This window comes from Primulina huaijiensis, chromosome 11 (genome assembly GCF_012295235.1).
Source record: "Primulina huaijiensis isolate GDHJ02 chromosome 11, ASM1229523v2, whole genome shotgun sequence".
NCBI classification, from domain to species: domain Eukaryota; kingdom Viridiplantae; phylum Streptophyta; class Magnoliopsida; order Lamiales; family Gesneriaceae; genus Primulina; species Primulina huaijiensis.
This window is the reverse complement of record NC_133316.1, coordinates 20,685,372-20,700,861: the sequence shown is the minus strand read 5'-3', so window position 1 is coordinate 20,700,861 and position 15,490 is coordinate 20,685,372. Positions and strand designations below refer to the sequence as shown.

Below are 15,490 nucleotides of genomic sequence, written 5' to 3'. Positions count from 1 at the left end.
ATGCTCGATGATATCGCTCGTGGATGTTTTCATGTGCGATGAATGGGGATGAACTTTGTACGGAGAGTCTCCGCTCGATTAAGTACTCTTTTTTTTGTTTTTGTTTTTGTTTTTGTTTTTATTTTTAAAATTTTTTAAATGTTAGATGGACAAAAATATTAATATGATCTCTATTAAATAAATAAAAAATAAAAAAATATGAGAATTGTTTGGATGATCAACCAAAGCAGAATGATAAGTATTGTCAATATTTTATTTTAATTGAAATTCAACTAATTCATAATTAGAATTTTTCATTTTAGTATGAGAGTTCATGATCTGATAAGAAAACTTAGTCACAAGGGAGCAACCAAAACGAAAGATATAGTTATTTGGAAAAATTAAAAGAGTTCCGATGCATGCTACCAATAATCTAAATAATATTGAAGGAGAATCTCTCTATCTCTTTTCTTCATACCCTCTATACGTGACGATGTGCAGGAAGTGAGCAAAATCATTAGCCCAATGAGAATGAAGGTCTTAGAAAAGACCATGAAAAGAAAAGGACAAAAGATCCAATCGTGGTGGATTTGAACAAAAAAAAAGAAGGATAAAAGCGTAAATAGAGAGAAAGACAATATTATGTAATAGAGGATGCAAATGTTGTTCTAACAAGAGAGTATTACACAAAAATTGAGAAATATCTAGCAAAAAAGAACATAATAACGGAGAGTGAGCATGAAAGAAGACAGATGAAGTGTGAAGATCAGATTATGGAGAAAAATATTAACTATTTAAAGCTGAATGACGTGCAATGTCGATGTTTTATGAAGATGCTAGAACAAATTCTTCGTAAAAGATTCATCTAATAATTATTTAATATTTTTTTAAATTACATGTACTAGTAAGTTATAAATTTTAATTTATATAATTATATATAATTTTATTTTATTGAATGAAATAAAAAATTCATATCTCGTACAACATCGTCTCACCAATTTAAAAATCGAAATTATTAGATGAATGTTAATAAATTAAACATAAAATGGAGTGTTCCAATTAGTCCAATATTAATAAAAGCCATTATCTGATAATTGATTTATTTGTGTTGAATCGCTTGAGGTCGGAGGATTACTCATACAACCAAATCCCAAATACTAGCTTCCATTTTGCTTGGAAAAATATTACACGAAGAGGCGAGTTGATAAAATCAAACATCTGTAGGGGTTAAACTGTAATATTCCCACACTACCATTTAAAGGTTCTCCGGTCTCTGACACTGCCGGTAGAAATACACAACTGAACAGCTGAAATCTCTGCCCAATCGCGTCAAACCCTTATTTGACGTTGGATTAACCATCTACTCGCCGACTTGCTTGTATCGGGTGCTGGATTGAAGATTAAATTCTTGAAAAAGAGAGCCTATACGAGAAGAAAATGGTGAAGGTCCGAATGAATACTGCCGACGTGGCGGCGGAGGTCAGGTGCCTCCGCCGCTTGATCGGCATGCGGTGTTCCAATGTATACGATCTCTCTCCAAAGGTATTTTTACGTAGGAGAGTACTCAGTTGCGTCTGTTCCTTTCTCTAGAGTCTTGTCCCTCCCCCTCTTGTTTGTTGTGACTATACAAAAATTGAGTTTTCCCCCTTATGATAGTTAGAATTACATAAAAAGTGATTTTTTTAGTATCCCCTGTGTTAGATGGAATTATACAGATGGTCGGGGTTTTGTCCCTTGGAACAATACAACTTGCAATTGAGTTTTCTTCCAACCTTTTAGTTATTTTTAAAGAAATCTGTTATACTTTTCAGTTTTTTAAGTTCTTGTGTTATGTTTGTTAATGTGTGCGAAATGTTTGTTAGACATATGTGTTTAAGCTGATGAGTAGCAGTGGAGTGACAGAGTCCGGGGAGAGTGAGAAGGTTCTGCTGTTGTTGGAGAGTGGTGTTAGATTACATACCACGGTGTATATGAGGTATGATTCTACTGAATCTCATGCATTTCTTTTGGTGCAATACAGTATTTCACGGTGTGATTGAACTTTTATGGGGCATACACGTCAGGCCTGGCAACTGCGATAGTGCAGGAAATGAGGAAATATAGGAAGATGAAAGTTTAGCCTTAAAAAGACCATTGGCCACCCATCTAAGCAGTGGTCTGAGATTGCTTTCCACTGCCTAGTTCTGGTAGAAAAGTTCTTTTGCTGAATATTCTACATCTTTCTTTGTCACTCCTACTGTATGCCTTAGCCCTCAGTTTTAAAGAAACTCTTTTATGTGGATCAATGAACTTGCTAGAGGCATGAAGTATGATTTCTTATATTTTCTCAAATTTCCAAAATGCCATGTACTTTAATAGTACGCTTTTGCAAGGGCGATGCGGTTATGCATTAAATTTAGAAGGGAGAAAAAGCTATATTTGTGTGAAGTGAATGTGCTTGCAGCTGGGCTGTAGTGTGATTTGTAACTTAGATGACTGGGTTAATTGTTTCTTATCCAAAAAAATAAAAGTTATAAATTAGATGACTGGGTTAATGTTTATCCAAAAAAATAAAAGTTATAACTTAGAGGACTGGGTTAATGTTTCTGTCTTTTGTCACGTAGAACTGTGAGAGCTAGATATGAAATAAGTGGAAAGTGTACCATGGAAAGAGAAAAATGTGTTCGTTTGGTGTATGACTCTTGGTAACCAGAGAAAAGAGGATTCATCATTTCGGTTGGTTCTAGTATAGAAAGCTTGTTAGATGATTTAGTGTTTGATACTTTATTTGTGACAAATGGATATAATTTACACACATAAATAACAGTTTTAATGGGAATAAATATTTATATCCTGAAAATCAAAATCTTTTCTTGTTCCACACAGGGACAAAAGTAATACCCCCTCGGGATTTACTTTGAAATTGAGGAGACACATACGAACAAGACGGCTTGAAGATGTGCGGCAACTTGGCTATGATAGGGTATGCATTACTGGCTTCTATAGGTATCAATGAGTGTAAAATATTCAAGATTTAGAAGGGTTTCATAAAGTTGAAAGTTGTATGTAGATAATACTCTTTCAATTTGGACTTGGAGTTAATGCACACTACGTCATTTTGGAGTTGTATGCCCAAGGGAATATTCTTCTCACAGATTCTGAGTTTACTGTCTTGACTCTACTGCGTTCACACAGGTTGACAAATCTAATGTGTTTTTGCATAAATCCTTCATCATCATCATTGAATTTTGCTGTGTAAGCATGGATGCTGATAGTTCGTGTACTAATTTTTCTTGACAGGGATGACAATAAGGGAATTTCTATCATGTCGCGACATCGTTATCCAGTTGAACTATCTCGAGTATTTGAGCGTACAACTAGGGAGAAGCTCAAGGCAGCCTTCGAATCTGTGGTGCACGAGAAAAAAGATGAACATTTAAATAATTGTGAAAATGGAAATGACAGTTGCAATGCCTCCACGGGTAAGCCCAGTACCCAAAAGAATTCGAAACCTGCTGGGACAAACAAGAATGACAATACACGTGCCAAACAAACAACTCTGAAAGTTGTTCTTGGGGAAGCACTGGGTTATGGACCAGCTTTATCGGAACATATCATACTAGATGCTGGTTTGACTCCTAGCACAAAATTACATAAAGAATTCAAAATGGATGATAATTCCATTCATGTTCTGACTGAAGCTGTAATGAATTTTGAGGATTGGCTATCAGAGGTTATTTCTGGTGAGAAAGTTCCAAAAGGATACATTCTGATGCAGCACAAGATATTGGGAAAAAATGATGATGCTGTATGTCAATGTTTTGATCTTTAATTTTTTCTTCATAATTGTAGAAATTGGAAAAAATATATATTATTGTCTCCTACCAAACTTAAAAGATCTGACTACCCTATTAAATAAAATAGAATATTTTTTACAAGACTTGATCCTAATCGACACTCCCCATCAAGCTTGGTTATATATGTTGATTAAACCAATCTTTCCAACAAGAAATTCATGAGTTTCTTCTGACATTGATTTTGTAACGAGATCGGCCAGTTGATGAGTAAGTAGACACATGTTCAACAATGATAATCTTTGCATCTAACTTATCTTTAATGAAGTGTCGATCTACTTCAACATGCTTGGTTCGATCATGATGAACTTGGTTGTGAGTGATGCTGATGGTTGATTGCTTGTCACAATAAATTTGCATAGGATCATCATACTGCATTATCAGTTCATTCATTATTATTTTATCCAAATTAGTTCGCACATTCCATGAGCCATTATTCTGAACTCTGCTCTTGCGCTACTTCTCGCAACAACTGATTGTTTCTTACTACGTGAGGTTACTAGATTCCTCCAAACAAATGTACAATACTCTGAGGTTGACTTTCGATCAGTTGTACAACATGCTCAATTTGCATCAGGGAATGCATGCAGTCTTCGATCATCTTTCTTTGCAAAGAAAAGTCCTCTCCCAGGGGTTTTTTGCAAAGAAAAATCCTCTCCCAAGGGCATCGTTGGGAGGCAACCCGTGGAATCTTGAATTTTGGGAACCCATGGTTTCAAAAATGTCCAAATAACTTGCAAGTTGGAAAATGGAGTTTCTCTCAAGAGGCGGTCGTCTAACACTGATAAGGCTGTGTTAAGCGCGATGCCAATATATTTTATATCTCTCTTTAAAGTGCCAATCCGGGTAGCAAAACAAATGGAAAAATTGATGAGGATTTTCTGTGAGACGGAGCCGATAGGGAGGCACATTGCCATGTCATTGCTTGGGAACAAGTTTGTAAACCTAAAGACAGGAGAGGTCTGGGCTTGGGGAATATTCATATGAGGAATAAGGCGCTTATAAGGAAATGGTGGTGGAGATGCTCATTGGAAAGAGATCTTTTGTGGAAAAAAGTTATTTTAAGCATTTATGGTCTTCAAGACAACAGGTGGGATGTGGGGCCGTCTAAGAACTCGACCTTTAGAAGTCCTTGGAAATTTATCTCTCGTTCTTATACGGCTTGTCATCAGTTGATTAGGTCGGAGCTCAAAGAGGGGAATCTCATTCGTTTTTGGGAGGATAGTTGGGGGGCGGGGGCGGGGGCTTTGTCGTTCAAAGAGCGTTTTCCATCTCTTTTTCATATTTCCTCTTCTATTAACAAACTGATTAGTCACTTCTTCTCTGTCGTTGACCTTCAGGGTAATTCCAACTTCCAATGGGATGTGCGTTTCAGAAGAGTGTTAAATGACGTCGAATTGGGTGAGTTCAGCACTCTATTAGGGTCTTAGATACAATTAGGTTGAGTTTGGGCACGGATGGATGTTCGGGTATGGTTGGGGGAGTCTTGCGATATTTTTTCTGTTAGTTCTTTCTACGTCTCTTTCTTTCCGGTTTCCAACTTCCCTTTATTCATGTACTACTCTAACATATGGAAAGTACCTATCTCGCATAAGGTTCAAGTTTTTTTGTGGATCGTGGCTTTGGGGAAACTGCCGACTTGTGATGCTTTGCAAAAACGTTGGCCCAACTACGCCTTATGCCCACAATGGTGTAGTTTATGTTGGAAGCAAGAGGAGAATAAGACCATTTATTGTTGCATTGTTCCTTCACGACTGGTATTTGGATCAAAGTTCTGCAAGAGCTGGGTTTTGAATGGACTTTTCCAAGATAGTCACATGACTTGTTTCTTATGGAACCAGGATTTTTTTAATGAAAGAAGAATTAGGAGCTTTTGGTACTTCGTAGTTCACTGCATTTTTTGGTCAATTTGGTTGGAGCGCTACAATAGAATATTCACAGACAAATCGGAGTCGATGGACGACGTTTGAGAGAAGATCAAACTCATAGTTGCGACTTGGACGATAAAGATGCCAGTGTTTAATCACCTGCTTATCTCAGATCTAGTTAGGGATTAGAAATTTATTTGCTCCTGACGATAGCGTAGTTGTCGTGTTTCTTCCCTAAATTGTGAGGTGTCTTGCGGATTGCTCATTCCCTTTCCTTGTAAAAATCTCTATTATTATAATAAAATCATAGTTTTCGATCAAAAAAAAATTTGTCTGTTTATGATTGATGGGTTCCCCCTTCTGCAGATCTTTGATGAATTTTGCCCGTTGTTGCTAAACCAGTTCAAATCAAGAGATTCCATCGAGTTTGAGACATTTGATGCAGCTTTAGATGAATTTTACAGCAAAATCGAAAGCCAGCGGGTGGAACAACAACAAAAGGCTAAAGAAAATTCTGCTGTTCAGAAACTTGATAGAATTAAATCTGATCAGGTTTATCATTTACTCTATGTATACGATTGAGGCTCTGTTCATGTTTTTTTGCATTTATGGTATTTAAACATCTAGACATTGTGCAACCAATGCTGTTGTCTTTAATTTTCTTTGATTTTTACCTTTATCACGCATGCACTCTGAAATTTCATCACCATTTCTCAAAATTTGATCAGTATACTGTAAAGATACACCCAAATCGAGAAAAGCTTGTTTTTGTATTGTAGTAGTCAATACCAAATTCTGCCTATGGTGTTAAAAGTTTTACCTTGATGTCTCAGGAAAGCCGTGTACATGCACTTAAGAGAGAGGTTGAAGAGTGTGTCAAAACGGCAGAATTGATAGAATATAATTTAGAAGACGTGGATGCTGCCATCTTAGCAGTCCGTGTAGCTCTTGCAAATGGGATGAGTTGGGTTGATTTGGCTCGTATGGTGAAAGAGGAGAAGAAATCTGGAAACCCTGTAGCTGGCCTCATTGACAAGCTGCATCTTGAAAGAAATTGCGTGACACTTCTTCTGAGCAACAATCTTGATGAAATGGATGATGATGATAAAACACGGCCTGTGGACAAGGTATCTAATTTAATAGTGCGTTTTTTCCTTAAACCTATGGCATTTCAGCTTAGCAAGGCATTGATATAAATATGTGGACATCTTCTTAATCGTGAACAGACCACCCTAGTCAAATCTAAACTTTTTACGTTCGCCATCTTTACTTGGGGTTTTTACAAGATGTCCGTACCATTTGTCATAGTTGCCTCTTTGTTAACCAATCCCCCACATACATAATGTTCCCTTAGATAAAAGCAGAAGAAAAAAACATCTGTCAAGTGCCTTGATGCTGTTTGTTTTTCCTTTTCAGGTAGAAGTTGATCTTGCACTTTCAGCACATGCTAATTCCCGGCGCTATTATGAGCAGAAGAAGAGACAGGAGAATAAACAGGAGAAAACCATCACAGCACATGAGAAAGCTTTCAAAGCCGCTGAAAAAAAGACGCGCCAGCAACTTTCACAGGTGGTTGCTGACTTCAGTGAATTTTAATACTTCTATTAGTCTAATTGTTTAGATACCAATCTAATTAAGCTAATTTCTAACTTCTTTTTAGACTAACAGTTGAGATTTCTGACTGCTTTCTTGCAACAGTATGGATATTGATCAAGTTTATGTACTCCATATTTATCGATATAAAGATGATGTGGAATGGGATAGAAACAAAGAAACGAGACTTTGATTATTCTAAATATTATGTTTCATAATTTCATATGAGAGGTATGTGGAGAGTGGAAACCGATACAACGAAAGTAAGGATTGCTAATTTATAACTAATTGTCCATAGTTGTCTACTTTTCTTTTTCAAACTTATGTATCTACCTAGTTTATTTCCATCTCTAATCTCTATGAGGTGTTATACTTTTCCTTTTATCTAATTTCCAGGAAAAAGCAATCGCCACAATTTCACACATGCGTAAGGTTCACTGGTTTGAAAAATTCAATTGGTTCATCAGCAGTGAAAATTATCTGGTTATCAGTGGACGCGACGCCCAACAAAATGAGATGATAGTCAAGCGATATATGTCCAAAGGAGATTTGTGAGTATTAAGTAAATCTCGGTATACATTGTATGAACTTTTGCAGAAGCTATCTCTTTGTCAAGAAGTTTGAGTTATAATCTTTTCATGTTCTACAAGATTTTCTGCTGCTGAATGATGATTTTATATTATTTGTCTGATTGATGTTAGGCATCAAAAGATCTAACTTCTGTGGTATGAGGTTATGTATGGCCTTTTGAATATGATGGAATACGTCCACGAGTAGATTCCCTATCCTTTTGTTTTTCGTCAGCTGTTCTTTCATGTGTTTATTTTGGACTTGCTTGAAGCTTTCATCACATCTGACAATTTGGCTTCAATTTAATAGAGTTAATGTTGTTTGCTTGTTTATGGTTAAGCAGATACGTTCACGCAGATCTCCATGGTGCTTCTAGTACTGTGATCAAGAATCACAAACCTGAAAGCCCTGTACCCCCTCTTACTTTGAACCAAGCAGGATGTTTCACAGTAAGATGAAAGTAGATATTCATGGTGAAATATCTGATTTCGTCTATTGGATTTGGGGAATAGGCGCTTATCATCTCTTTTTGTGGTATAGGTCTGCCATAGCCAAGCTTGGGACTCGAAGATTGTGACTAGTGCTTGGTGGGTGTACCCCCACCAGGTCAGTAAAACAGCTCCCACTGGGGAATATCTTACTGTTGGAAGCTTCATGATTCGTGGTAAGAAGAATTTTCTTCCACCTCATCCTCTAATAATGGGTTTTGGAATTTTATTTCGCTTGGATGAGAGTTCTCTGGGGTCTCATCTGAATGAAAGGAGGGTAAAGGGTGAAGAGGAAGGAATAATCGACATGGAGCAAACTGAACCCTTCAAAGAAATATCTTGCTCTGATTCTGATTCTGATTCTGAGAAGGAAGTCTTAAAAGAAAAGGTCGAGTCTTCAGGACTTCTGAATTTGTCAGCAGATAGACTCTCAGGGGAGGAAGTCTCCAAAGTGGTCTCTGCCAATGGCTTGAATATTTCTGAAGTAACCAGTAATTCACGAGACAACTTTGATGAATCTACTAGTGCAGTAAATTTTGTACATGATGATGAATTATACGATGACAAAACCTCTAATACTATTGCACAAGATCTGGAAGACCTCATTGATAAAGCCCTTGAGCTCGGATCTGCTACTGCTTCTACTAGGTATTATGGGCTCCCTTCTATGGAGGAATCGGTGAGCGAGCATCACCATGAGGTGACAAAGGCAATGCAGAGAGATAAACCTTACATCTCAAAAGCAGAAAGAAGAAAGCTTAAGAAAGGTCATAAAGATGGTCCTGAAATTTCAACTGCTGAACATGAAAAAGAAACAGAAGATCACAACTTGGTAAGCCAGCCAGACAATGAAACTAAAAGTTCAAAGCCGATTAGGGGAAAAATAAGTCGTGGACAGAAAGGGAAATTGAAGAAGATAAAGGAGAAATACGCTGACCAAGACGAGGAGGAACGACTCATTAGAATGGCTCTGTTGGCTGTATGTACTACTGGCTTAATATCAACCTTAACTGTCATTTTATTTTCACTATAGGTTTCTCATGAATCTCTGTTTCATTTGACCTTTTGTATTTCATAAGCATGTCAGAAATAGTTAGGAAACTGCTTGCTTGCTTACGCCTTACTGAGAATTTAGTTCTCTGATTACGTTGAAAGAGGGGGAAAAATTAGTCAATCTTTTGCAAATGAACATGAAAGACACTAGCACTAACATGAGCACTTCTTAAATCACTAGTTTACTGACGTTCAAATTAATCCGCAGGCTGCAGGGAAATCAAGGAATGTTGAAAAGTCTGAGAATGAAAAAGTCCTTCCAGGAACAGAAGCCAAACTTGTTACGGGTAATAAAATGAGAGGAACTGTTGTTTCGTTGACTTTCTGACAACTTCATTACTTGAAACTGATGTTGATACCATGTTTAACTTCTTTTTCTCTTTAAATGTACATTCAGAGAATAACATCAGAAGTTCGAACTGCAGATTGTTTGTTTTGTTGCCTAATAATGTCAGGAATGTACATGTTATGCTGCCTACTCCCTTAGAGTTGCTTTTCGCACTCAAAAAGTATAAGAAATGATATTACGAGATCTGTGTACTTCTTTAATCATATCTACCATATTTTATTTTTCTGGTCATTTCTAAACTTCTTAGGTACTTTGATCGAGTCCATCCTAAGTTTTTTACTTATGAGTAATTTCATTTATTTGGCCGTTGTGGTCATGTCTGCGGTATTATCTTCATATGTTTCAGTTCATCTTGGATTGATAATAGCACCGTTCGTCTAATCCGCATCCATGATTTACTCGATTGTTTTGCTTTGATGTGCCATATTCTTGATGATGGGAATAAGGAGCTAATACTTCCCTTCTCATTTGCAACACCTGCACAGATGCTTCAAAGATATGTTATAAATGTAAGAAGGCGGGTCATATGTCTCGAGATTGTCCTGAGCATCTGGAAGAAACCGGGCTGAGCAAACCAGATAGTAGGATAGATAGGGGTACCAGTGAAATGGACAGGGTAACCATGGAAGAAGATGACATTCATGAAATCGGTGATGAAGAGAAGGAAAAACTAAATGATGTGGACTATTTGACTGGAAATCCCCTTCCTGTTGATGTCTTATTGTATTCTGTTCCAGTTTGTGGTCCTTACAATGCTTTACAATCATATAAATACCGTGTCAAGATAATTCCAGGATCACTGAAGAAAGGAAAAGGTACTTAAATAAAGAAGTTTCATTTCATCTTGATTGTTTGTTGCTTGCCCTGTTTATTTGAGTTCTTAGATAGAAATATGTACATTTCCAAAATAACCAAACGACTGTTCCTTTATGCTATTGAGTTTTGCCATTTTTGGTACCTTTCCTAGCATTTTTATATTTATTTGATTCTTCAATAATGCAGCGGCCAAGACTGCCATGAATTTATTTAGTCACATGCCCGAGGCTTCGAGCAGGGAGAAAGAACTGATGAAGGCGTGCACAGATCCTGAACTTGTTGCAGCTATGATGGGTAACTCGAAGGTTTCAGCAGCAGGGCTAACTCAGCTGAAGCAGAAACAGAAGAAAACCAAGAAGACAAACAAGGGAGAGGCGAGCTAGGACAACAACAAACGGGTTACTCCATACTAGATGTATGCGTAGAATGCAGTATTAGGCCAAGAAGTTCGAATCGAGTTTTCATTTGTTGATAAGATATGTGCTAAAATTAATATAGATATTTTGTCAAATATGAGAGTTGATCATTTGTTTAAATTTCCAAATAAAAGTAGATTTCTCATGTAGTTGCTTTTATTGGGAAGATTTTTGAAAACGTGTCATTGTGTGATGTTTTCAATTTTGACTTGTATTTGGATAATCGTTTATGTGAATAATGACCAAAGAATTAAAGAACACTAGGATTGTCTAACCTCCTTTCTCGTATGTTTTTACCCTTTTATGATAAAAGAATGTTCCATTTTTTAACCGAAGAATCTCATTTTGTGGTTACTCCTGTGAACCAGGGTGAATGACTTGTACACGCTCTCAGCGAGTATAGTTGAGAGATCATAAGTCACGTGTAAATATAAAGTTTGTATAAACCTATCAACGTTAGTTTGTATCCTGTTTTGCTCCGTTTTGTTTGAGATAAAGATATGCTCCTATATGTCCAATAAAACACTTACCACATTAATGTAAAATTGTCCTTCATGTATTTGAAATGATACGATCAAGAATATCATGCAAGTTTCATATTGGTGATGGCTGACTTAGCAACTCAAATTGTGGTGGTTCAAGTGACCAGTAACTTCTGAGGATCCAGTCTATGAAAGCAAGCCAAATAGCACAATGAAGTTTTAGGGGAAAGTATTGATGTATACCCAACTTCTGGTTGGAACTTAATTGTTGTCGACGTGACAATCTTCTAAAGCTTTGTCTCCCTTCTTAAATGGAGAGTACCCTTTCTCCAGCATTTTCTCCACCTCCTCGAACTGCAGCCCTTTGGTCTCCGGTACCAGGAAGAAAATGAATACGAGCCCAATCAATGAAAACCCCGCGAACAAGAGGAAGGTTCTAGCAGACCCTAGGTGCTCGGTTAGTGTCAAAAACGTTTCACTGACTATAAGATTTGAACTCCAGTTAGAAACTGCAGCAATGCCTCCACCAATCCCTCTATATTTAAGGGGGTATATCTCTGAGTTGACAATCCACGGGACAGTTCCCATGCCAGGGGAGTAGACAATGATGTATAGGCCGAGGAGCACGACCGCCAAAAATCCAATGTTACTTGGGCACCCTTGTGTATACCACGTTCGCTTATCTGCTCTGCAGGCACCTCTCACCGCATCATTCATTTCGAGACATGCCCCACCATGATACTGCCAAGAAGACAGAAAAATACATCATTGGCGAAGAAAAGTGAATAACTTACAAGTTATTGCAACGCATTCTTGTATACTGGACGTACTAGGCTGCCAGGTGCTGAGCAGAAAGCACAGGTAGTGTCCTTAGACAAGCATCTCATGCAGCCCCATGATGATGAGTCCGGAGCTTCAGTGTAGGCTCGGCAAGTAGAATTGGCACCAAAATAAGCAGTTTCCACGCTGCTGATATCAGGGGCACTGGCGGAAGCTTGGTAAAAGACGACAGATAACACCACGAGACAGGAAATGATCCCAATCATGGAAATAATCATCAGTCTCCTCCTGCCATAGCGATCCACGAAGCACATGCTAACAATGGAACCGAGAGCGTTCAGGCCAGAAGTAATGAGAGAGAGTGCCAGCGCTGTCTTATTTGAAGCAAATCCGGCAAACTGGATTATGGTTGGACTATAGTACATGACGGTGTTTATGCCTACAAATTGCTGAGCGACTTGAACGGTAATACCAGCGTACAGTCCCCTCCTGACTACATCATTACCCCATGCACCCTTGAGTCGTGAAAATATACCACTTTCCCCAGGATGTTCCCCTTGCTTTTCTTGCTCAACAGATGCTTTCAAGGCCCGCAACTCATCCTCGAGTTCTTCAGCGGGGTAAATTTTTTTTAAGATGGACTTGGCCTCATCCTCTTTACCCTGAAAATTGTTTGACATGCCAAAGGACAAATTTTGCTCAAATTAACGAGTGAAAACTCAAAAGCAACTCAATGATGGAGTGTAGCAGACAAAATGTGCCGGCGAATGCAAAAGGAACAGTCTTGCTTACGTGTCTGAAGAGCCATCTTGGAGACTCAGGGAGTGACAGCATCAAAATGAACTGAACTAGTGCAGGAAGACCAGCAATGCCAAGCATCCAACGCCACGTTCCAGGTACCTGAAGCGTATTCCAGATGGTTCAGTCTCCCCTCAGAGTGATAATATTTCTTGTTTATAGAATCAGTGATTTATTAAGATAAAAAAAATATTCTTACATGAGTGAAAGCTAGATTGATAAGGTAAGAAAGAAATTGCCCTCCGGTGATAAGAAGACCATTTGTGCTGACAAGCGCACCTCTGATTCTGTGAGGTGAAGCTTCTGAAATATACAGAGGAGCGGTCATGGATGCCATTCCTACTCCCAATCCCACGAAAATTCTACCGAGGATGATCATCCATGGTCCAGGAGCAACAGCCATGATAATTGCACCGAAAAAGAACAGAACATCGGCTATCAAAATCGACATTTTTCGTCCGAACCTGTCATTGATCCATCCACCTATTGCAGCACCAAAGATGGCACCCGCAACAGCCATGCTCACAATGGTTTCCTATTAATACGCAAATATGGTGAAGTTAAACTTTGATTCCCGTGAAAATGGTTTACATCGACAATAAAATCAATTAATGGAGAATAATATATTATATATACCTGTAGCCATGTCTTTCTATCTACTGACTCAAAATCCTCCCTGATGTACAGAAGGGCACCAGAAATAACACCTACACCAAAATCAAACATGCATGAATTGATCCCTTTTCGAAAAGATTAAAGGACGATCAATTATTTCAATTGATTTTTATAACAAACACTTTGAGGCATGTTATTGACCTGTATCATAGCCAAAGAGGAGTCCTCCGATGCCTGCTGATAAGGCCAACTTCATAATGTAAGGTGTTCTCCATGCTGTTCTCCAACATTCTGTAAACTCGGTCTTATCTGCATGTGAGATCCCTCCCTCAACCATGTTGATACACAAATACAAAAACAAGGAGTTTTTGTTGGAGAATAGCAGGATTTGGTTCCAAGAAAGAGAAGGGAATGACAAAAAGGACTCTTCTTTGATACAACAATGAATATATATTATATATATCTACATATATAAACAATATCTGCAAGAAACAAGATTCTGTTAAAAAAAATTTGTATGGAATGATTGAAATATAATTATATTTTTCATGCATATTTGAGAGAACAAAATCAAATTTTTTTGGACCTCTCGTACAATATTGACTCCAAATTTAGTAAATGATCCCATTCACGATGATGAAATTTGGCCTAGAAGATCAATGACGCCCCGGGATTAATGAAAACAAGTCCCACTGTCTAATCCTATCTCAAATTTCAAGTACTCCATATGAAACAAAAAGAAAATAATAGTAATAAGGCAACATTTTCTTGAGAAATTAGATGCAGGCTTGCCCTAAGGTTAGATTCAACGGCCCCACGTGATTTATCTAGCATATGGATCCTACGACCGAAATCAATTGAAGCCGTTGATGCGCTGCCCAACCTGTAGCATGGAAATTACCCGTTTTCTTTTCGCCGATGAGTTGTATGGACCGGGGACGGGTATATATATTAACTAGAAATAACGTACGTGCAACATATGTTGAAATTATTAGAATTTGAAATAAAATTAGTTAACTCAACAACAAACAATGATAATAGTATTGTAAATTTTGACAATTCGTGTTAATTAGCATATGTAACTAATTTGGAAAAAAAGATTTGGACTACTAAAATTTTTATCATATCTTTTTTATCATATTGTTTTCTTTTGTTATTTGTCATATTCTCTCAATAATGTATATATTTTATTATAATATTCAATTATTAGAATCTTTTTTGACCATCAACGATATGCAATTTTTTATTTACAATGTTGTTTGATTATTATTCTCTTTCATGTAAATTGACAACAATTTCTACTGGATGTTTTTACTTTCCTAGTCACCTTTAATTTATTAGACACTTATACTTGATAACATTTCATAAATTCGATTTTCAAATTAAAAAAATTCGGTTATATCGGTTAATTCGATCGGTTCGGTACGTCAAAATTTTGAAATCGACTAATCGAATTAACTGATATAATAAATATTATTATTTAATAAATTCTTATTGTTTATCAATTTTAATATATATTTTTATTTTTAATTTTTAAAACAGCCCTAATTCTACAGAAAAATTTGTGATGTATGTGATTTTATGTTTTTATGCATTTGTGTAGATTGTAGTGTTCAAAAAAATTACATATATAATTAAAGTTAAATCACAATTTTTTTAAAAAACTAATCGGTTAATTCGGTCACCAACCGAATTAACCGATTTTAATTCGGTTCGATTTTCACCGGTTATGAAAATTAATTCGGTTGGTTCGGTTATTGTTAAATATTTCGGTTCGGTCCGGTTATGACTAATTCGGTTCAGTCGGTAACAGAACCGACCGAATGCTCACCCCTAATTATCATAAAAAT

At 37.1% G+C, this 15,490-nt stretch overlaps 2 protein-coding genes across 3 annotated transcripts; one reads left to right on the top strand and one right to left on the bottom strand.

Moving 5' to 3' along the window:
* The first annotated feature begins 1,162 nt into the window (after positions 1-1,162).
* LOC140987878 (uncharacterized) lies at positions 1,163-11,179 on the top strand. Of its 2 annotated transcripts, none has more exons than XM_073456597.1 (14): positions 1,163-1,521; positions 1,842-1,954; positions 2,845-2,941; positions 3,029-3,153; positions 3,259-3,766; positions 6,047-6,232; positions 6,514-6,807; positions 7,097-7,249; positions 7,670-7,824; positions 8,187-8,292; positions 8,384-9,310; positions 9,593-9,671; positions 10,219-10,548; positions 10,736-11,179. In XM_073456597.1, the coding sequence occupies exons 1-14, from the start codon at positions 1,417-1,419 to the stop codon at positions 10,930-10,932; spliced, it is 3,375 nt and encodes a 1,124-aa protein (XP_073312698.1). In that variant the 5' UTR covers positions 1,163-1,416; the 3' UTR covers positions 10,933-11,179. The 2 variants fall into 2 exon arrangements, with proteins under 2 accessions (XP_073312698.1, XP_073312699.1); XM_073456598.1 differs by lacking the exon at positions 1,163-1,521 and adding an exon at positions 2,043-2,165.
* A 297-nt stretch (positions 11,180-11,476) lies between these two features.
* LOC140987491 (inositol transporter 4-like) lies at positions 11,477-14,589 on the bottom strand. Its single transcript, XM_073456019.1, has 6 exons — positions 13,842-14,589; positions 13,662-13,732; positions 13,225-13,560; positions 13,020-13,127; positions 12,278-12,889; positions 11,477-12,188 (listed from the first exon to the last, which is right to left on the bottom strand). The coding sequence occupies exons 1-6, from the start codon at positions 13,975-13,977 to the stop codon at positions 11,709-11,711; spliced, it is 1,743 nt and encodes a 580-aa protein (XP_073312120.1). The 5' UTR covers positions 13,978-14,589; the 3' UTR covers positions 11,477-11,708.
* Positions 14,590-15,490: the final 901 nt, after the last annotated feature.

What these genes read in the sequence shown, in the direction of transcription:
- LOC140987878 (XM_073456597.1), top strand. Translation starts at nt 1,417, where the DNA reads ATGGTGAAGGTCCGAATGAATACTGCCGACGTGGCGGCGGAGGTCAGG. An exon ending in TATACGATCTCTCTCCAAAG is followed by an intron (nt 1,522 to 1,841) that starts GTATTTTTACGT and finishes AATGTTTGTTAG; the next exon opens with ACATATGTGTTTAAGCTGAT. An exon ending in ACCAAGCAGGATGTTTCACA is followed by an intron (nt 8,293 to 8,383) that starts GTAAGATGAAAG and finishes TTTGTGGTATAG; the next exon opens with GTCTGCCATAGCCAAGCTTG.
- LOC140987491 (XM_073456019.1), bottom strand. Translation starts at nt 13,977, where the DNA reads ATGGTTGAGGGAGGGATCTCACATGCAGATAAGACCGAGTTTACAGAA. An exon ending in ATAGAAAGACATGGCTACAG is followed by an intron (nt 13,561 to 13,661) that starts GTATATATAATA and finishes GCGTATTAATAG; the next exon opens with GAAACCATTGTGAGCATGGC. An exon ending in GCTCAGCACCTGGCAGCCTA is followed by an intron (nt 12,189 to 12,277) that starts GTACGTCCAGTA and finishes TCTTCTTGGCAG; the next exon opens with TATCATGGTGGGGCATGTCT.